Below are 24,011 nucleotides of genomic sequence, written 5' to 3' on the forward strand. Positions count from 1 at the left end.
GATGCCGTTGAGGGTTTACTTGCCAGGGGCTTTCTATGCCACAGCTTAATATTATCAATGTTTCATTTTTTAATTGCATTGCCTATGTTAGTATCATGTGAGTTGCAGCAAATTAGTTTAATTAATCAATTTATGTTAAATATGTGTTACAAACAGTGCGCACATTTGCATATCAGTACCAGTGGAATGAATAAAATATATCAGCCTTAAACCACAGGTGGGGTAAACATATTGTCATTCGCAGCAACAATACGGTCTTACATTAATATCTAATCTGAGAGCAATTAAAAATATTTTTATAGTACAACACATTTTTGTCAATGATAGTTTACGTTCCTCTGGATCACATTGAGTAACAAGGGCATTTTATTTTTCATTTGATTTTACAGGGTCTCTTATCGTTCATATAATTATATTACTTTTGTGTTTAACATAGATATTAATAAATGAAACATGAGGCTTAGTCGTACGTACAGTGGCCGTAGATGCAGGCCTGACTTAGGGGCCGTAGATGCAGGCCTGACTTAGGGGCCGTAGATGCAGGCCTGACTCAGGGGCCGTAGATGCAGGCCTGACTCAGGGGCCGTAGATGCAGGCCTGACTTAGGGGCCGTAGATGCAGGCCTGACTTAGGGGCTGTAGATGCAGGCCTGACTTAGGGGCTGTAGATGCAGGCCTGACTTAGGGGCTGTAGATGTAGGCCTGACTTAGAGGCCATAGATGCAGGCCTGACTTATACCCCTTTCAGATCACACCTAATTACCGAGTTCATGCTGGTTTGTTGCTGACTCAACACGGTAATAGGTGCGATCTGAAAGGGCCAACCGGGTTCAGCAAACTGTGCAGAGTGAACGGGTTTATCGCGTCGAGCGACCTGGTTCCCATTCACATCGATGGAGAAGTGCTACCTCCATCCCCGCCCCCCGATGATGCTCCGCCCTGCCCCCGTATGACATCAGCGAACCGCCAATGTTCTCAGGTATCTGAAGGAGCCAGAGAGAGAAAAATACAGGGTCGATTCCGTAATGAACATTTCAAAGTCCCGGTGCGACCCTGCATTTTGTGATTTGTAAGCGGTATTAGGGTCCAATCTATCAAGGGTTGGGGTCTGCGCATGCGGATTGTCACCATTTTTTGGAGTTCCATTTTGGCAGACTCCATGTGTACGCCCAGAATGCACCCCCGCAGCGCCGGCTCACTCCACCAGCACTTGGGATGTTGTGGCGTTGTTGCCCCACTGATTCCAAACCTAAGCTCCATGCAAATTTCCAAATTTGTTCTGTTTGTATACTGTATGTCCTTTTTCTTCACAGAAACTTGTGTGCCCTCACAGGCAGGAGAAAATGTATAACTGCACTGCACAATATGGCATTACTAAAAATAATCAATGATACTAGGTTTAATTGCTTGAACAGGAAATATACACCGCAGGTGGTCTTTCCCACCTCTCCCTATTATTGAACTCTTCCAAATGCTTAATTAATGAGATTGCACATCTCTGAACACTTTTAAAATCACCTTTATTATTCCTTAAATGAGTCACAGAAAAACTATACTTTATATTCCGGTAGTGTTCTAACCTAGCGATTTTAATCAGCGTAATACCATGTTTGCATCATTAGCATTTGTTCCTACCACAACCACCTCCTACTCTCCCTTAATATTTACATACCAGGGTTTTATCTTCTTCTGCCGTCAATGCCTGGCACTGTACACGGCATCCTGGCTCTCTGTCAACTATTGTTCTTGAGTCCTTTTATAGATTACTTTACCCAATTGTATTCCATTTAATGTGTACGTACTGTAGTTATTACTATGGATTGGGGTCACAACCTAGCCCCCACGTGATCATTTGTCAAGATATAGTTGTTGCAGCTACTATCCTGCTCTGAGTTAATAAATACTACATACGGTAGTTTCATATCAACAGCTAAGCTGGGTACAAAATCGTTAATGATATGGACGATATCGATAATACTAAAAAGTGCAAATCACTCCGTGTGCACCGCTATTTTGCTAACGATGCATGCTCCCACACATCGTTAATGACCTTAATGTCCGTTAATCACCTTAATGTCGGCTGTACATGCAGATCAAGAGCGGGGAGTAGGCAAAGTCACTGATTAGTCTCATGAAAGATATCGGTCAGTGTGTACGCACTATATTGCTCTCCCACGGAACCGCCGATATAGTTAACAATATCGGCATTGCCGGGGATCGCCCAATGTGTACCCAGCTTTGGCATCATGACCATAAATGTATGAAATGTTTTTTTTAGGCATTATAGGGTGTGGATGCTTTGGGTTGCTAAACTTGAATGATGACTAGCTAGCGGTTTTTCAGGTTACTCTCTCTCTCTCTCTCTCTCTCTCTCTCTCTCTCTCTCTCTCTCTCTCTCTCTCTATATATATATATATATATATATATATATATATATATATATATATATATAACCTCAGTTGTGATCCCCATCCGCCTACCCCATTTATATTGATTGAATGCATTTTTTTTTTATTGGAATGCTATTTTCTCGAGAGTCTTCCATCTAATCGCACATCTAAGTGGAAAGCAATGATCCTCGGTAGCCTTTCGTAGAACAAGAGTAGTTGGGTAGCACTCAAAGAATGGCAAAACTGAAGAGAGGACCTGTCTCCAGCTCAGGGAGGGGCCAGCGCTATGCAAATGAAGGAGGTGTGGCCACACCCAATATCAGTTACACTGGCAGGTGCTCCACTCCATTTATTTAAATGTCATTTGATAGCTGTTGCCGAGGTTAATACTGTCGCCTCTTGCCACTCTTTAAAATGACTCCTCTACAGGTGATCAAGGAATTTGGTTGCAATCACTGTAATCACAATACAGTTGCCCGTGTGTTTATTTATCTGGTTAGTTGATAAATTAAGATAATGAAATGATAACACTGCTGAATAGGATTACGCTGATCTTCCAATTTGCTGAATGTGCCCATGTTGATAGTCTTCCACATTTCATTGGCTGACAATGATCGTCCTTTGCTCTGAATGATCTGACAGTGATCATTCTCTCATTTGCATAGGCTTACAATGATCTTCCCATATAGTGAAAGTGATGATCTTCTTCTTCTCTTCATAGCCTAATGTTGAACTTAAGGTTTGGCCAACGATTCAAACTAGTTAACGATTTCCTCTGAACTCCTGCACAAACGATTTGATGTCAAATGATGAACGATTGAGCAAACGATTACACATGAACGATTGATCTTTAACGATGGTGGAGGGAGAGGGAGCCAGTCAATTAGCCTTACCAAATCATTCATCATGCATACACATGAAATGATTGGTACACATCACTAACAATTGGATGCAGGAAAGATCATCCAACTCTACCAACAACAGGTGGGTATGCGCATCGTCCGATATATTGTTCGTACACACGGAACGATTTGAGCAATTGGTCATTTCAATTGGTCGGGAACGCCCAGTTCTTTTGCCAAATCTATCCGTATGTACGTACCTTTACTCTTTATGAATGGACTGACATTGATCTTTCTCTGCTCTGAATAAGCTGACTCTGACGTTTTGTTCCAAAGAATGATATGACTTATTTTTCTCCTCCCAGGGGTTGAAGTGGGAAGGGGAAAGGGGTGCAACCTGTAATGGTAAGGTGGAACTAGTTCAACCTCCATCTTGACCCTGCACAGTTACAAAACAGAAAAGCATTATAGTTTGCAGGGTGTGCCACAAACCCTACCACAGGCCCTGGCTGCTTGGGGGATGGGAGATGGGGGATTACATTGCAGAGGGTAATGAGTTCCACCAGGACTACTTTAAACCCTGGCCCTTTCTCACTTTTGGACTGGGGCATAAAGGGTCCACCGGGGGAAAGGGCCAGAGCTTAAGGGTGTGGCCATCCTCCAGAGGGGGTGTGGTCAGTCACCACAGAGGATTGGCTAACTATTAAGGAGTTCATAGGCTGGGCTCCTCCGGGACAGGGCAGCCAGCTCCATGAAGTGTGGGGGGGGGGGCACCGGCGTGACGTAAAAGGGGCCAGTAGGGACTATGAGGGACCAGTACACCATTGTGGCCATGCCTCCTAACATGCAATGCCGGTATCACAGGCATTGCAAAGCGAGGGTTGGGGCTACAGTGACGCCAGCAACTGGCGGCAATGCAGGGGACTTGCCCCTCTTTTCGGCAGACCCGATTTTTAGGAGCCTCCAGGCCATTCTGGAAGGGTAGACATTAGACAACCTGCTTTGGTATGAAATTGATCTTTCTGCCTGCTGAAAAAAAACTGGTAATCGAATCAATGACCCCTTATCAGATAAGAGTTAACATACAAGTCGCTTTCTTTCTCTCAACAGGTTGGGAGACCACAATAATCTGCAGCTTTGTGTATACTGGGCTGATTTCCGAATGTTACTGCCTACAGAGTCAGTGACATCATGGATTTGCCTCTCTGCCACTCTGGCTGACAATGTAATCTGCCTCTCTGTAGAGTGGCTTGATATAATATTGATTTACCTCTCCATACCTATCAGGCTGACACAATACTGATTTGCCTCTCCACAGATCAGACTGCTACAATATTGATCTGCCTCTCTACAGATTAGATTGACACAATATTAATCTGAGACAATGAGCAGATCTTGCATCATCTGCCTTTCTGAAGATGAGATTGTTTTATAGAACTGCTTTTGAACCTTTTGGGTTGCAAAACTCTGTACACCGATTGGTTCAACGTTACTCTCATGTACCTCTGAATAGTAATAAAACAACATTGATTTGCCAATCTACAGATACATATGGAACACTAGTCAGTCTCTCTGGAAGAGTGTATAACATAATAATAGTATGATTCTCCACAGATGACAGATCACCTCTCCTTAGATTGGGCTCACAAAGTATTGATCTGCATCCTCACAGATCAGGGTGATATAATACATACCTCCCAACATGACCGTCTCCAGGAGGGACACAACGCTCTGCTCCTGGACTTCAATCTTAATTTATGATTGCCTTCACCTGTTCTAAACATGTTCATTGATAAGAATGGTGCTTTCACACAGGTGATAGCAAACACAGATTAAGAAGGAAGTAGAGAAAGAGAGCATTGTGTCCCTCCTTGAGAGGAGGTATGTGTAATATCAGCAGTGGCGTAACTATAAATTTTGCTCCCCCCTGCCAAAATGTTTGTGGCCCCCCCTTCCAAGCTCCTCTCCAGCATGTATCCCCTGCGTGTGACGTGATGACATCACACACATAACGGAGAAGCTGAAGCAGGAGAGAGACCAGCATACACTGCTGCTTCCCTTGGCTCTGACACATCCCAGGCCGCCCTAGCACGCCCATCCGCCCGCCCACCCTGTACACAGTAGCCAATAGCCTGCTCTGTGTACAGTCAATTGAATCAGTGGGGGAATTTGTCATCTCTACTATGGCCCCCACCCGTGCTGCGGCTGACTCGCCTCCAGTGCTCAGTCAGTGGGCAGTGGCAGACAGCAGCATGTCACTGTGTCGAGCGGGTGCCGGTGCCCACACAGACCCTGCTCCTGCTTTCTCCCCCAAGCGGCAGCTGGGGCTGCCTTACAGTAGTTAGTATAATGTAGGGTACACACCAGAGCGCTCATGATCGTGAGCAGATCGTATGATGGTCGCGCGATCAGTTGGATCACACGATCTGCATACGATCCGATCACAATCTGTACCCAGTTGAATGGATCTTTTTCAAACCCTGACGGCAGCAGGTAGGATCTCCAAAATGACCAAACGACCAGCGGGGACGTGCATCGGATCGGAATCGGATCTAAAACATGCCCAATTTACATACAATCAGTCGAAATTGATGGGATTGAGGCCAAATTGTTCTGATGTGTACCCAGCATAAGACCACATCTCCATAGATTGGAACGGCATCTCCATAGATTGGAACAGCATTTTGTTTTTTTCTTTGTTGATATCGTTGGCAGCACAGCGATTGGCCTAACTGCAGATCAGGCGGAACATTGGATCTTCCTTTGCATACAGTGGGCTGGTCAGATGACATACCAGATTGTGTTATTGCTGATCACATTGATCAGTTTCTGTTAGGGCCTACACCGATCGCTGGGCTGTGAATTCGCTGCCCGAGTGATTATCGTACGACGTGCATGAGCACGTTACGCTGTGCGCAGGTGCGAGCCGCCTGTGTGAAGGCAGCCAGCGATGTCTCCCGATTTCGAAAATGAAAATGTTGGGAGGTATGCGTTCAGGGACCGGTGCCGGGTGTGGCTCACTATCTCTACAATGTCTAGGTCAACAACTGTCATTAGGTCGACCATGAATGGATGACAGTGAAAATGTTGATGCGTAAAACAGGTTTGACGTGCATTAGGTGGACATTGACATAAAGGTTGGCATAAGCAAACATGGAAATGGTCGACACAGGAGAAGGTCGACATGAGTTTTCACTGTTTTTGTGTCTATGTCAACATCTGTCGACATGGATCCCCAATAAGTGTAATGTGTACCCCCGCATGGGTAGCCTCGCTCGCCGCACTTTACTATTCTCAATTGTAGTCCATGGGGATCATAAAGTATGAACGAGATGGTAATAGGGTGTAATAGGGTGTGAGAATCAGAAAGTGAGATTTTGGGAGAGTTTTACCATTATTTAAGCGGCAATAATGCCGACCTATTGATTTACACTGAAAAAACAGGCTGATTTGCCATATAATTTATTGGCGCTTTTAAAAAGAATGGTAAAACTCTCTCACTTTCTGTCACACCCTATTACATTTTGCCCGGTATCTGAAAGAAATAAATCATGAAAATCTCACTTCGACTTCATTTGTTGACCATTGCCATGTCGACCTATTGATTGTGTCAACCTTTTGTCAATGTCGACCTAGTGCATATTGACCTTTTGACCATGTCAACCTTTTGCATGTCAACCAATGGGTTGGGATCATTTGGTCTACAGCATCTAAGTCGACAAGCATTAGGTCGACACCACTAGGTTGACATGGGGAAATGTCGACATAGGGAAAGATCGACATGGGACAAGGTTGACATGTGTCTAGGTCGACATGGGTTTAGGTCGACAGGTCATTAGGTCGACAGTCTCTAGGTCGACAGTCAAAAGGTCAACATGGGGTTTTTAAAGTCGACATGCGCACAGTTTAAAGTGCATCGCATCCCCTGGCATCGCATCCCTTTGCTCAAGGGCACGGTGCCTCGCTGCGCTCGGCACACTATTTTATTCTCCCACCACGCCCTAGTGGATGGTAGGGCATGAAATACCGCCTGTCGGCGCATGTCGGCTCTAAAAAGTGAAAAACCCCATGTCGACCTTTTGACTGTAGACCTAGAACCATGTCGACCTAATGGTGTCAACCCAATGCTTGTCGACCAAGATGCTGTAGACCAAATGAATGTATCTCCAACCAATAGTGGTCGAAGCATTGACTGTCCACCTAGGAACTGTCAACCTAAACTTGAACCACAGTTGCTAGAGTCCCTGTCATACCCCGTTCTCACCCGGGTTGTTGCCAGGGCAAGCAGTAATTACACACAGGTTTTTTGCAGGGTTATTCCTGGGTAATACCCGGGTGTGTGGCAATGTGAACAGGCCAGACCCGGGTTTTTCTCACAAGATGCAAAAAAGCAAGCTCATTGCATTGCTCAAAGCTGCTTTTTTAAACAGCCAATTAAAGATACTTTTTAAACAGCCAATCAAAGCTTCTCTTAGATTTCACACACTTGTTGGCAGGCAGACCAGGGGAAGCAGTGTGAACAGGGCAGACATGGGAATTTCCCGGGTCTAAGGTGCAGTATGAATGGGGTCTGTAGAGCTGAGATGCTTTGTGCCCTGCCAAAAACCAGGCAACAAAATCCCGGGTTTTTGCAGGGCCGGCAATGAGAATGTGGTATCAGTTGCTAGAAGTGAATGCATTAGCGAACACTTGACTTATACCGTGTTCTCACTGCCAGTGAGTAAATACACGGCTTTTCCCCGGCATTTTATGCTGCGTTCTCATTGCTGCCCCTGCAAAGTCCCGGGTTTTTCTTGCCAGATTTTTGGCAGGACACAGAGCTTGTCAGTTCAACAGACCCCCTTTACACTGCACCTCAGACCTGGGAATTTCCCGTGTCTGCCCCTTTCACACTGCTTTCCATGGTCTGCCTTCCAACAAGTGTGTGGAATTTTATTGGGTGTTGGGAAATTTGTACAAATTGTTGTTATTGGCTGTTTAAAAAAACATCCCCCAATGAACTTGCTTTTTTGCATTTTGTGAGAAAAATCCGGGTCTGTGCTGTTCACACTGCCATACACCCGTGTAATACCCAGGAAAAACCCTGCAAAAAACCTGTGTCTAATTCCCAGGGAATAACACCCGGGAATTTCACAAAGACCCTTTCACACTGAGACAGGACACAGGAAATTACTGCTTGCCCTGGCAAATACCTGGGTTTTTGCGGCAGTGAGAACGGGGTTTTAGGGGAATGTGTATGAGATCCGGGTATGCAAACCCATTCACACTGCAGAAAAACCTGTGTTAAAAGGCAAATTCCCGGGTTGACATGCTAGACTCGGGAATTTGCCTGCAGTGAGAACGGGGTATAATGCAGTATACAGTATATATCTGGATGGCAATGGGTATCGGTAAAAACCGGACCGGCCTGGTTCCATTCATCAATATCTGTCATTCTGGAGCTTGTAGTGTCCGGTCTGGGGGGTGCATTGCCGAGGGTGTCCTGTACGGTGGAGCTGCTGTGACACCTGTCACCAGGGAGAGGGGAAGGGGGGGGGGGGAGAATACAGCCTCCCTGCACGGTCCGAGGATGTAAAAAAAAACAGTCCGGACCACACGGGGAGGCTGTAATCTTCCCTTCCACATGTGACGTCCCTGGTGAAAGCATCACAGGCATCTTCCCCCCCCGGACAAGACACCCCCCAGACAGGACACCCTCCGGCGTTCCGGGGTCTTGTGTGGGTCCGGTTTTTACTTAGTCCAGATGGCAACCTATGAGGGCAGCGGCTGCTGTCGGAAATTGGGGCACCTCAACAAATATTTGCAGGTATCACCTTAAAATGGGTGTATTGGGGGGATATTCTGTAAATATTGAATGACAAATAGACTATGGGCAGTATTCAATGAAAATATTCACAGCGTGCAGGGAATCCTGTTTAGAACTCGCTGCACAGTCGCCGTGTTCCAGAGCCTTGCTGTCCCCCTGCTATCCCTGTATTCAACGAGGCAGGGGCTCGCTGCCCCTGACGGCGAGTGTGAACCCCTGCGGTGAGCCTGAGGATGGTGGCAGGCAGGGAGATGGAAGTCTCCCTGCCTGCCCCAGAACGTATGTGGGGGGGAGGTGGGCTCCCCGGGAACCAGGCAGCACAGTCTGCCCCCCGGGAGAGCCAACAGGGGACCGGGTATTCACTGCACCCGCATATGTAATGATTGGGAGCAGTGAATATATTAATATCTAATGAGCGGCTCTCAGCTCCCGGCCCCCTGCTGGCTGCTATGTGTAAAAATTTTTTTTTTTTTAATTAAATATATATTCATGTGCTGTAAGCACATGAATACATATAGCATGCCCCTCCTCAGAATAAAATTCCTGATTTTTTTACACCAAATTTAAAAAAACAACATTATTTTAAAAGTTCACATTCCACTTCACCATGAAAAGATGGCGAGTGATACACGGAGAGGCACAGAGAAATTAACCTAGAAATTTATTCTCCGTCTTCTCATTGAATACACTCATGGCGAGTGACGGCGAATCACAATGCAAAATCCTATTGACAAGACACGGCGTTTGGCGGCGAGTATCAGATGGAGAACCATCCATTATTCACTGTTCGTCAATGGTGGAAATATCACATTGAATAGGGTTGTTCGCTTTTTGTGACCAAAATTCTCCGACCAATGCGAAAAAAGCAGAAATTCGCCATAAAACACGGTGAATTTTCCTCATTGAATACTGCCCTATGAGTGTGTGTGTGTGTGTAAAATAGGTGTGAAGAGCAGCAGTACAGTGTGATGTGATACAGGCAGGCTGACAGGTGTGTGGCATTGCATGGAGACAGCACCAATCTGTCTTCTTAGATGACTTCTTCCTTGCACAGTGAGTGAGACAGTGGCTCTGACTCTGCTAGTGTGAGACAGAGAATAATGGAGTGTATGTGTGAGAGGGGAGGAGGGATGTGTGTGTGTCTGACATGAATGACAACGGCAGGGACTGAGCCTTCTCACACTCCCAGGGCCGGGCTACAGCACGTTGCTAGGCAACGATGACGCTGCTGAGTCCAGGCCTCCCTACACTTCCTGCACTGCTGCTACAGGGGATCTCCTAGTAAATCCCAGGTCACTGGATCCCCCTTGGCCCCATATTCCTGGCAGTCCCAGGTGAGTGGTGAGCAGACAGGTGTGGAGGAGCTGATAGGAAAATATGAATTTATAGTAACACTTAACACAGTAGATGAACGAAGACTTGCTGTACTATAGCACCATGATGTATGCATAGCACCATAATGTATGCAGTGCCATAGCATAGCTATATGCTGCAGCCTGCATTATCAGTGTTTTTATTGTCTGATCCTTAAAAATTGCCCCATTAATCACCAACAGATGGCTGCAGCATTAATCACTAGGGAGCTGCTGCAACATATGCCCATGTGACATCCAGTACTGTATCTGTATGGAATGTTACCAGGGCTGCTGCTCCAGTATAGGTAGTGGTACATGTGACATACTGTATAGTGTTATCAGGTCTGCTGCAGCATATGTACATGTGACATACAGTACAGTACTATATAATGTTATCAGGACTGCTGCAGCACAGGTACATGTAACATACTGTATAGTGTTATCAGGACTGCTGCAGTATAGGTACATCATGTAACATACTGTACTGTATAATGTTATCAGGTCTGCTGCAGCACAGGTACATGTAACATACTGTATAGTGTTCTCAGGACTGCTGCAGTATAGGTACATCATGTGACATACTGTACTGTATAATGTTATCAGGTCTGCTGCAGCACAGGTACATGTGATATACTGTATAATGTTATCAGGACTGCTGCAGCGCAGGTACATGTAACATACTGTATAATGTTATCAGGGCTGCTGCAGCATATGCACGTGACATACTGTATAGTGTTATCAGGACTGCTGCAGCATATGTACATGTGACATACAGTACTATATCTGTATGGAATGTTACCAGGGCTGCTGCAGTATAGGTAGTGGTACATGTGACATATTGTATAGTGTTATCAGGACTGCTGCAGCATATGTACATGTGACATACAGTACAGTACTATATAATGTTATCAGGACTGCTGCAGCATATGTACATGTGACATACAGTACTGTATCTGTATGGAATGTTACCAGGGCTGCTGCAGTATAGGTAGTGGTACATGTGACATATTGTATAGTGTTATCAGGACTGCTGCAGCATAGGTACATCCAGGGCCGGCGCTACCCACTCAGCAGCTCCTGCAAAGCAGGGAGGCGCCATGCTGAAAAGGCGCTGTCTCCCTCCTTGCTCTGCTAAAGCTGCCTCAGCCCTCACTGTCACTGCCTCCTGCATGCTGCCCGCAGCGCCTGTCTGACAGCGGGCGGGAGGCAGTATAAAGAGCTGCTCTCTGCACCATGAGTGCACACAGCCTGCACACTGCCCCCAGTGCCTGTCTGACAGCGGGTGGCAGTATGGAGAGGCTGAGCAGCTCCCTGCACCACGCACACACTGTTCTCCTCCTGCGACCTGCACCCTCTTCCTCACGGACACTTGCGCTGAGGCATGTAGCGCTGTCTGTGAATGCTTGGACGACATATCATGTCCGGATCCGCCCCCTACCCATTGCTCCCTGCGCCTGTCATCTGTCAAACAAATGACGAACAGGCAGCAGCGCCACCTCCCCTTCCTTCCCTCTTCTCAGTGTGCTGTGCCAGTGCCGCTGCCAGTCCTCAACACTCCGCCCCCTCTATCTCCTCCCCTCTTCTTCCATCTCCTCCTTCTCTCCCCTCCTTTCCCCCTCAGTCACGAGTGCTGCACATACTTTTTGTACTGGTTTCGGATCGCATCGCACACACATTGCATGCATGCTGTGCAATGCAATGCGATCTAGCCCATAACGTATGCGATTCTCACAGCGTGTATGGGCAGCTTTAGTGCCTGCAACATTTTGCGGACACAGCATTGAGATGGTGTATGCATACATGTACATGCACCCGAGATCCTCCATAGGATCGCATGTTGCATACACTCCCACAATTGGGCTACAGCTTGATGCAATGGCAATGTGAAAGGGCGCAAAATGTATGGTATGCAGGAGGGCGCCGGACACCCTAGCACCGGCCCTGGGTACATCATGTGACATACTGTACTGTATAATGTTATCCGGTCTGCTGCAGCACAGGTACATGTGATATACTGTATAATGTTATAAGGACTGCTGCAGTATATGCACGTGACATACTGTATAATGTTATCAGGGCTGCTGCAGCATATGCACGTGACATACTGTATAGTGTTATCAGGACTGCTGCAGCATATGTACATGTGACATACAGTACTATATAATGTTATCAGGACTGCTGCAGCACAGGTACATGTAACATACGGTATAGTGTTATCAGGAATGCTGCAGCATAGGCAGGGGCAGAGTCTCAGGTGCTTGGTAAGCTGCAACTTATCTCCATTAGCTCATAAACTGTAAATATTAACCTTCAACAGGCAGTAGAATAAAATAATTGGTTACCATGACACATTAAATATTTAGGGGCCCATTTATCAACACATTTCATCTATTTAAAACTCTGTGCATTTGATATATGGTGCAGCAGCCAATCAGCTCCTGTCCTGTGTTTGAAAAACTACAGTTAGCTGATTAGCTGTATATAATATAGTCCAGTACAGGGATGGACTGGTACTGCATTCCTGGCATTCAATTGTGTGTATGTGCACAACAAGGGGAGAGGATCATGAGGGTATGCCATAAGAGGGACACAGGCGCCAGGCCTCACGACACCCTCCCGTCTATCTCTTTTAGCCAGCCACTACCCACCGGGCAAATAGATATCCGGGTGGCTGTGCTACATGCAGCCAGCCCGGTTCTCTTTGTGGCCAGACCAGCCAAAAAGGCCATCAGCCAAAGGGTGTGGTATAGGGTTCTGACAGTCGGGATCCCGACAGTCATTAGCCTGACATCGGGATCCCGACTGCTCGAACTCAGACAGCATGGTGAGCGCAACAAAGCAACCTTGTGGGCACGGTGGCTGGCTACGCTCGACACCTATTCTATTCTCCCTCTATAGGGGTCGTGGACCCCCACGAGGGAGGGAAAATAGCGGGTGGCCGTCGAGCACCTGTCTGTCCGCGTTTTGACAGTCGGGATCCTGACGTCGGGTAAATGACTGTCGTAATCCCGACTGTCGGGACCGCGTCCGGCACCCCAGCAAAATGGGTGGGACTGTACATAGGAGACTGAAGTTAAGGTTTAGGTTTCAATGTCAGGGGCACGACTGTCGAGCAAGCTCGACAGCCGTGCCCCTGTCCCGTTTTCGTTTTGCTCGCCTGGAGCTCGGCAATCGGGATTCAATGTCCCGGGCCCCGAGCGGCGAGAAGGGGGCGTGGCCGTGAGTTGATGACGAAAATAGACGAGCTCTGGCCAGGAGCTCGACTATTTCCGGCTTTTCTCGGCAGAACGAGCCCGACAGCTTGGGCTCGTTCTGCGCAAAACCCCTGTTCAATGCTGTTGGGGAAGACAGCATTGAATAGGGCCCCGCAGCCATCTCCCCCGTCGGTGGTCTGTTTATTAACCAGTGGTTGTCAGAGATGCCAATTTTTGCCAGCTTCTGAAGATTAAGGGACATGGTTTCTGACCAGCAGCTTTGACAGATACAGTAGATTTAAATCAGCAACATAAATAAATCAGGCTAGCATTTATTTCAAACCGCTAGTTGGTAAACATATCTCTTCATTTTAATTAATTAAACAAAGGAAACATAGAAACATTGTAGCAACCACTTTAGCAGTCTAGTCTCAGAGACGACGTTAAAATTCTAGCACCTAAAGGATGTGTCAAATCTCAGACAGAGAAAGATCTTAAAATGCATATTTATGACAATATCCCACATACTAAACCCAGAAATCAATATTTCCTAAAGCATGAGTTTATATTGTCTTATGATTTGTATGAAATCTGCCTTTTCAGATCACGAGGTCATAGTTAGGTTTCAGTGCTTAACGCCACTGATTTATTCCATTATTTGGGACCTTATGGTTTAAAATTTATGATTGCAAAGGTCCCATGTTGAGTTCAGTCAATACATTTCTGTCCAGATTGCTTTGTGTATAATTTCTGAATGGTATTTCCAGTGGGATTTGCAAAATGTTAGTGTGACAAAAAGGCTGCAGTGGAATTGTCTTAACACATCGTTGCTGCAGTGGCGCCAAACAGCCCCTCTCAGTGCGCCAGGTTCTGTGTGACAGTCGTCTGGAACCAATTTGAGTTTGGTGCCCCCCTTAAAAAAAAGTGAACACAAATTTCCGTGTGTGTGTGTGTGTATTATACACACATATAAACACACGACTTTCAGAATTATTTAGATAAAACATACTCACCTATATCCAGTGTAGATATGTCCTCTTCAGTCCAAAAAAGGCTTCCAAAGGGTTAAAATAAAATCTGATTGACCGTGCCATTTCAGACTGAGGAGGAGCATGTGTTTCCACATGCTTCTACTCCGCACAAATAATGGGGATTCCACTGACTTTTGTCAATGGAAATCCCCTAAACCAAATGATTGGCTCTCCACGTCCCATAGAACTCAATGTTATGAATATAACATTGAGTCCTATGATGGTAACCAGCAAATCAGCCTGACCGCAAATTTTACTGAAGGTTTCCACAAGGGTGACCCCTAATAAACGTGTGGAAACCTTCAATTAAGTTTGCGGTTAAGCTGTATATTCATTTTGCTTGCGTGTCACAGTATTTATTTTTTTGCCTTAAGGGCAAAAGTACAAACTTTTAATTGGCAAATGTAGTAAACCCAGCACAAGTAGACTATTTCATTCATGCATGACAGTGCATTACATTCCCGTATTTTGGTAAGAAACCTATGTGGGCTGTTAAGTGACTATGGCATATCTGGAGATACCGGCTGCGGTGTCTCCTTCATACATTATAGGAATCCTTAATATTTGCCCCTATTTCTCGAAAACACAGATGTATTAAGCCTTAACAAGAGATAAATGCAAGGGTGATAAAGAGAGATAACCGTCCAGCCAATCAGCTTCTTACTGACTTTTTTCAAACACAGCCTGTAACATGGCAGTTAGCAGGTGATTGGCTGGACGTTTATCTCACTTTATCACCCTTGTATTTATCTCTTGTTAAGGCTTAATACATCTGCCCCATTATTATTATTATAATTATTATTATTATTATCATTATTATTTCTTATTGCACCACAAGGGATCCGCATCGCCCAATTATAGATTACATAAACAAATAAGCAAAACAGCAAACAGTTGAAGACAGAGTAATACAAGTACAGGGGACTGAATATATAATTGGCGTCACCTGTGCTAAACTATCTAATTGTTAAGAAATGTGTGTCACTATAGGTGACTGCAATCATAATTGGACCAATCTGACAGTCCCAGAGGGAGGAAACAATGGGGTTGCCTGTAGTGTTGTGACTGTCCAATAGATAGTCATGCCAGACACAGTGAAGCCAGTGCAGTCACGGACTGCTTCTTCACTGACACTGAGAGGGGTGGCGGATTTTACCTAGGTTTAAATCCGCCAATGATGTTGACCATTTAACCATTTTGAGGTTTTGACCATGTCGACTAAATGCATGTCGACTGTGCTGTCGACCTATTGGCTTTTGACCTATCATCTGGAAACCCCAATATCTATACCCGGGGCCCAGAGGGGTCTACTCTGGAGTCCCGCATTGGCTGGAGCAGCACTGCAGAAACCACTGCGCTAATGCCCCCCCCCCTCCCCCTGCATAACCCCAGCTCTAGACGCCAAGCTTCCCTATTTCATCTGATTCTGCTCATACAGAGCATCAGGCGAAAGCAGTTCCTGGTGGTTGACATGTTTTATTAAGAAGCGGATAAACCCAATCTATATTCCCGACCAGAGGTGAATAGGTCAGATACACTGTACATAAAAATGCTTGCTCTCCCTAGCCCAACAAACTACTTTACTCGTTTTCGGCATTTAAAATGTTGGATAGAGCGCGTGCTAAGCCTTTCATGCAAATAGAATTCCTTGCCAAGTTAAACATATTTATTTTACATACATTATTTCACTGAGGTTCCCTGGTACACAAACACAGAGGAGGGGCTGGCGCTGTCTGCTCTCCAGAATAAGAAATGAACGGAGAACGGTTTTCTGTGTTGCTACTATGGAGATAATCCTGCCACGGGGTTCTGACAAGCACAACGAGATCTGAAGATTTAAGCGCTCTGCGAATAAAGGGGAAAAAATAGCTATATAGTGGATGTCTTCAAACTTTATAGAGAGCAATTTATACCAAGTCTGGCCTTTTACAAGTACTTAATAGCAAGGTGTCTACGATGGAACAATGTCATAAGCTTCTAGCACTGGATCACTACATAAATAGCAGCAGGAAGAATACATTGTTAAGAAGATGCAGCATTCTATGTTTATGTGATGATACATTTGCTTTTGTAGGTGTCACTGGGATTATAAATGTGGACAATGCATTGAGATTTAAAGCAATGACTTTGTTTGAATGTGGGGTGCTGATGCAGGTAGACATATTGTATTTGCAAGCAGGGCTGTAACTGTGTGGACGAGCGATGCGCCGCACCAAGCGCAGGGGCTATGTGGGCATACAAGTCCTGAAAACCACATGTCGATCTTTTGATCATGTTGACCTAATGAATGTTGACTTTTTTTCACGTGTTAAACTTTTGTCTATCGACCAATGGTGGCCCACCTTCTGACTGTTGACCTACAGTAGGTACTGTCGACCTAATCATGACCCCATTCCATTTAGTGTCTGTAGCCAATGACTGACGGCATGGGGTCACTTTGTAGCTATTCACCAGGTACTGCTTGTCTAAAGGCCCCCATACACTAGTCCCAAGAATTCGGCCCAAATCTGAGGTGTTTGATGTCCCCTTTGACATCCCCTTCGGGTTTGACCTTCTGCCAGTCCAAACTCCAACTTGACCCCCCTCCCGGCCGCGGGGGATGGAGTCACATGTGATACATGTCATGTGAAAGAAAGGTCTAAGGGGGAGGCGGCTTCAGGGGGGTTGGTTGGCCATACACTGCTGCAATACATCACATTAGTGTATGGCCACCTTAATTCATCATCTGCTCTAACCCGTTAGACCCTCTTCCCCCTCCTGAGACACCTGCCAGACCTCCGCAACGCCCACTGGACCACCCTGTAACACCTGTTGGACTCCACACGATCTAACATCTGAAATACTTCAGGTTCCGAGCCTTTTGGATATTGAAGGCTCAACATGTACTGAAAATGGTCTTTATCGTTTGGCTTGGTTACTAAACCTGTCTGATTTATTCAGCCAACGAATGGAGTTTGCTCTTAGACATATTTCCATGTATGTTAGGGATCCATTAGACAGTCTTTTTGTTTGAATTGCTAGACATGAATATTGAGTGGCAAACAGGTCTTCTTTATATGTTATTCTAATTCCAATCTACCTTTGTACTACCATATGTTTCCTAGACTTGTGGTGTCCATGGCTGTGTTTTAGCTTAAGATGCATCTAAAAGTCCACCTAGGTGGTTACACAAACATATACAGCAGTCTTTGAGGCTGTAGTGTAGAAAGATACAGTAGCTAGGCCAGACATGACTAATAGATACTGACTGAAGACCTGTTGAGAGAAAAGACATAACGAATCGATTCATGCACAAAGGAGGATGGATGGTGACTATATGACTAATCCTAGGCACCTAATTGGATCCATGGGAGAGTATGGCTGATAATTGCACAAAATTCAATACTGTCTCTAATTCAACGACAAGTGCAAGAGGACTTTAAACTTACGGAGAACTTCACATGGGGAGAGCTCAGTACAGATAATTATGTAGTTGATCTCACACATTACATGAAAATGGTTATTAGAATATAAATCATTCCTCTGGTTATGACAGACAGTCACGCAGTTATGCTTCCTAATTACAGACACCCAATAATAATTTCATCCATCATTTGCCAAGCACTGAACTGTTCAGGTACCTTGATCATTCTTGAAAATTGTGTAGTTTATGAAACTAATAGTTATACAAAATGTTGGCTACCATTATAACAAGTTTCTGGCCAAATAGGTTTAATTTAACCAAGGGCCTGATTCAGACTCGCACGCTAGGCAGTGTGTACGGGAACACATCCCCTCGCATGCAGCTGAAGGGAACAGAAATCATTGAATGATGATTTCTCTCCCCTCCGGGAATAAAAGTCAATGAAAAATGACCTTTATTTCACAAGGAGATGGGCGTAAAGGGGGCGGGTGCTGAAGTCATGTGACATCAGCTGCCCGCCCCGAAGCAGGCATCAACCCGCCTGCACTCCTTGTGTAACACCCAGCGCTTTCATAGGGATACCCATAAAGTGGTGGGTGTTCCCCTACCCCAGCTCTTTGCCCCCTTCCCGCCCCTGCCCACACTCGGCGAGTGTAATACTCGTCAAGGCGTTTGCACAGAGGGTCTGCACATGCTTATTTTCACCAAGAAGCGTGCGCAGACCCGCACCATCAGACCCCGGATCGAACTTGGAAAGGTAAGTATGTGCCTGAATCCGGCCCTAGGTATTTTGATGGCTTCCGTGGTTGAATAAAGCTACCAGGGTCTGTTTCTTCAGGTAAGAATGTGTGCTGTAACTATAGAGGGCCCAGTGAGATGGAATGGTCAGAAACATTGTATGTGTGAAGTTAGGGTGATCCATGTTTTCAATATCAGCTCTTATGGGTATTAATAAGTAGCTATTTCTAGTCCATTATAGGGCTGTGAACTCTTATGGAATTTCTGTGCTGGGCACTATAGCACTATAAACACAAACCAACATGGTCATTGGCCAACTAGATTTACCAGATCAAGTCCTATAAGTTAAACCGGTTTTGATTGGTAGATGAGGCACAATCACAGCAACACCTATCTAATGTATTTGTGTTTTTCAGGTGCGTCCACTTTCCAGGATACAGACTGCAGACACTTCTTTGCTGAGGCAGCGACATGTACAAAAATGAATATCAGGTACATTTCATAGAGCTTCATAAGAACAAACTGATAAAAATCATTATTTAAGATCTTATTGCTATTGAGCATGCTTTTGCAAGACTTCCGATTATCCCGGTGTTGGCTTGGTCCATGTACCACTAAGCGGAATGGGAAGCTTTCGCACAAGCTCACTGTGAGAAACATGATTTTAAATAAAGAAAGTGAAAGCAATTTTTGCATGGACACTGATCTGTTTCAAACTTGCTGGCTATGGAGAGAGGGAGCTGTGAAGACAGATTGGAGGTAGGAGCAGATAGGGACTTTAGGGTGGAGGTGGAGAGTTTGTGGACTCAAACTGTCACAACTCAAAGTGAAAGTAAAAACGGTCACAACTCAAAGTGAAAGTAAAAACGGTCACAACTCAAAGGGAAAGTACAATGCAGAAGGCGGCCCTTTGTTTTAACTAGGCAGCTATAAATTAGCATTTGTGGAATAGCAAGCAAGCTTTAACATATGTGTTTTTTTGTGTTGGCATTTCACTAGATCAATGCAGAGAATGTAATTGGAGGGCACAACAGGTGTGTGATACAAATGAAGGCAGATATCCAGCCGGGTGCTGGATGACGCTGCGGGAAATTGCTTTGGGTGACTTCACAGACAGAGGAAGGGCATATTTTGTTTTTAAAGTTTATAATAGCATTCCTGCGATCAGACAAAGGCATAATAATCAAGGAGAGATGACTTGGCCGCAGTGTACTTTGGTAGGCTTTACCAAATAAGAACTCGCTGCCTTTGGCTTAGAATTATATTAACTCCAGAAAAAAATTACCTGGATGCATGAGCCGCAGTTGCTTTGGGTGAATATTTAATTTTAGTTTTCACACTGAATATGTCACACCCAGCAAAGTAAAATAAAATAATCCACAGGGGGATAACACGCTGTGTTTGTTTTAGCTGTGTGTTTTTATGTTGGTCTTTCAAGATTGTATTGTGTAATAAAAACACATTAATTATTACCATACATGTCGTGGCCAATACGCACTTGTCACAGTAGTAAAGGAAACTGCAATATTTAATGAATTCTTTAAAATGACATTTCGTGCCCCCCCCCACACACACATCATTTAAAAGACCATTACACCTAAGATGCACGTAGCCTTCGGGTTCCGTATGTTGAGCAGTTTCTCCTGTTGTGCAAGAGGAACGCTCAGGAAATAAGACAGGGAAGAGATTAATTGATCTCTATGCCGTGCCTTGTATATTGGCCTAAAGGACAGCATATGTGCACATCAATTTCTCACACTGCCTCTAGTGCCACAGATTTCACTGCTGTGTAATGGAAAGCATAAACCTCACAGTATAAGCAGCACTCAGCTTCTGTCCCCGGAGTACAAGGCAACACTCACATCTGGATATTTTACATAACAGTCATGTCTTTTAGAGAGTACTAGCTGTCAGTAATCTAGATAACTAGGGGCCTAATTCATGGACAGCATCACAGTAGATATACATCTTTATATGCTGTTACTGCATACTTACCAATTCTCACGCAAGTTCCCAGAGACTCACAATGTTCCGGGTAGTCCACCCAGTGGCAGATCCACCAAGGGGCGATTAGGGGTGGTCACCCCGGGGCCCCCACAACATCAGGGGCCCCCACACTCCAGGTGGGTGGCAGGCAGTGGGGTCTGGGCAGCGTGCCCCTGGGGTCCGGGCAGTGTGGAGTGGGCAGGGGGGTCCCTGCGGTGGCTGGACAGTCAACGGCGGGGTACCTGCAGCGGATGGGAACTAGTTCCCGTCTGCAGCAGGGACCCGGGCACTGCCCATCCGCCGCAACGTATGAAGCATTGCAGCAGTGCTGGGGGATAGATGCAGTGTTCTCCCACTCACCTGCCTGCCCCGCATCTCCCCGCTGCCCTACTCTCTTGTCAAACTGTCTCCGGGGGGACCTACCCCGCTCTACCCGCCTGATCACCCCAGGTGCCATGAAGAGGCCGTGCCCGTGCAGCAGCTCCGACTCTGATGGGCAGTGAGAATGACTGCTCCGGTTAGTGCTGCAGGGGGGGGAGGGGGGGGTGAGAGGAAGGGGCCCCCACAGCTATTGTTGTCCAGGGCCCCCACAGACCTTAATCTGCCCCTGAGTCCACCCCACTAAAGGAAGAGTGGCCACATGTGGAGGAGTGGTATCCCTCCTGCTTCATAGTCAATGTACCAAGGATAGGGAGATTGACTGGGAAATCCCAGAGCTGAATGGAGGAATAAGGCTCATTTAGCCCCACCCCCTACTCACAGGCCAGTGAATCAGGGCATTTTGGGGGCGAGGCCTAGTCATATGCACAGCAGCCCCACCCCCACAGTTTTGCAGTCAGATATAATGTAGACAAGTATAAGTTACTGTTTCTAAATAATGATTATGCAGCAGGAGGCATCTTGCATAAATAGTCATCTCTCAGCTTCTTAAGTGATCTGCTGCAGTGTCCGAGGATGCAGCATCGGATCACTCTTCGGGACCATCAGTCACCTGAGTAGCCTTCAGGATGCTCAGAATGAACACCTGCAACTCCTCTGCTAGACAGGAGGCATGCGTCAGAAGATGCAGACCCTTTCGTCAAAGTCCTACAAAACTGAGGTGACACGCCTCCTTCTTGTGATATCATATGGAACCCCTTGCTGCCCCTTCCCCGCCCTCTTTCACCTGACATCTACAGCTTCATTGCGTGCAAGGACACATGATCTCATGTGCAGTATATCAGAACATCAGAAAACTGCATGAACATCGTGGCAGTGTCCGTCCATGAATCACACCTAAGCTACAATATCAAATATATTGTCATGGTGAAGGAATGTAGATACATTTTTTCTAGATGTCTTTTTATTGAGTTACGAGTGCAACATGTCTTTTGGGCTTAATGACTAATGTAGGGTACACACCAGAATGATTAGGGCTCAATCCCATCAATCTGGATCCAACTCCGACCGATTGGATGCAGATTGTATGTAGATTGGGCATATTTTTGCATGTTTAGAGCCGATTCCGATCCGATTCCGATTCCAATCCGATGAGCGTCCCCGGTGTCATTTGGTCGTTTTACAGATCCTACCTGCTGCAGGTAGGATCTGTAAAAGATCCATTCAACCGGATACAGACTCGGATCGGATTATGATCGGATCGGATGCAGATCATTAGCAGATCGTTAGTGGATCGCGTGCTCCAACAGATCATGCGATCATCGCACGATCTTCTAACGATCTACTAACAATCAGGACCGTTCTGGTGTGTACCAGGCATAAAGGCCCATACACACTGAGTGACTTTCAGCTGAAAGCTGCTCAGTTTAATTGTTTGAGCGGCTTTCAGCCGCCCAGTGTGTTTGGGGCAGCAATGAGCGCTGCTGCGCGCTCCCGCATCATCGCTGGCCAGGCCGCTTATCTGCTGTATTACCAGCAGATGAGCAAGGGAGTGGATGGCTTTCCATAGCATCCCGATATGGTATGCCGTTCAACCTGAGGAAAATCGCTAAAACGGGTGGAAAACGCTGTGTATCAGCGGCGTAACTATAGCACCGCAGCCCCCGCCACCGCGGGGGGGCGCTGTGAATGTGGGGGCGCCGGGGGCTGCGGTGCTATAGTTAAACCCGAACCCCCCCCAATCCCCTGCAGACTTACCTATCTCGCTGGTCCCGGCGGCTCCGTTCTTCTGCTGAGGACCACCACAAAATGGCCGCCCCTATATAGCACACAGTTCTCTGAAACTGTCGGCTGTATGGGGGCGGCCATTTTGTGGTGGTCCTCAGCAGAAAAACGGAGCCGCCGGGACCAGCGCGATAGGTAAGGCTGTGGGGGATGGGGGGGGGTTGCATAGGCGGCAAGGCGGCGGGCGGCAGGGCAGGGGGGTAGGGGTGCTTGGCGGGGCGGCGGCGAGGGGGGGGGCGCCCCCCCCCCTGATGGCGAGGGGGCACCCAAAACATAGCTACGCCACTGCTGTGTATACGCACTGAACATTTTTCAGCCCAGCGATGTTCCCCATAATAGTTATCCATAAACGCTGGACAATAACGCCCAGTGTGTGTGGACCGTAAGAAATAAATAATAATTCAGCATACCTATAGTTTTTCTATGAAATGTTGGTTAGACACGTAGACTTGCACCTGATTCCTTCTGCAGCCAACATCCCAGGTAACATTGCCAGGCAGTCAGTAATCCCAGATGTTCTGGGCGGCAAGAGGTTCCTGTGTAATATCCCCGTTTCCTGGTTATGACAACTCTAATTGTCAAAATATCACCATTACATAGTACAGATTTTCCTGAAGCGTATGATCTCCTGGAAGAACCTACTTTATGGCTTAGAAACACCCACTGTGATAAACAGGCTTGTCTCCTTCCAACATATATTTTATTGATCATCACATACAATTATGTTGTCTTCTTCATTTGGGAAGCAATGTAAAATAGATCAGTGATATAAAGTGATATAACAGAATTACAGAAAAAAAGTTAAAAGATTTTTTTCATTACAGTAGAGTAGGGGTCCTCAAACTATTTTGCTCTGGGACCCCATCAGACAATAAAAATAATTACAGGACCCCAGCAAGTTACTGCAGGTGGTCCCGTAAAGCACACAAGGGGCAGGATGCACCAATCTTTAAAATGCGCAAACTCTGAAAATTATTTTTTGGGGAGTGGCCCACTTACCACATATGCAACAAGTCCATTCCAGGGTTTGGATGTGGTGGCCAATGCCACCTTTATGTGGCATTGTCTAATAGAAGCCTAGGGCTTTTTTAGCATGTATTTTTA

At 46.0% G+C, this 24,011-nt stretch overlaps 1 protein-coding gene across 10 annotated transcripts in view; it reads left to right on the forward strand.

Moving 5' to 3' along the window:
• Positions 1-10,219: 10,219 nt before the first annotated feature.
• The window catches only part of CFAP20DC (CFAP20 domain containing), a 269,546-nt gene continuing 255,754 nt past the window's right edge, over positions 10,220-24,011 (forward strand). For all 10 annotated transcript variants that reach the window (XM_083156078.1, XM_083156081.1, XM_083156084.1 and 7 more), the window contains exons 1-2: positions 10,220-10,371; positions 19,175-19,250. In XM_083156078.1, coding sequence (XP_083012204.1) covers positions 19,230-19,250 — 21 coding nt within the window. In that variant the 5' untranslated portion in view covers positions 10,220-10,371; positions 19,175-19,229. The remainder of the gene's footprint in view (positions 10,372-19,174; positions 19,251-24,011) is intronic.

This window comes from Crinia signifera, chromosome 8, assembly GCF_055691185.1.
Source record: "Crinia signifera chromosome 8, ASM5569118v1, whole genome shotgun sequence".
Lineage (NCBI taxonomy): Eukaryota > Metazoa > Chordata > Amphibia > Anura > Myobatrachidae > Crinia > Crinia signifera.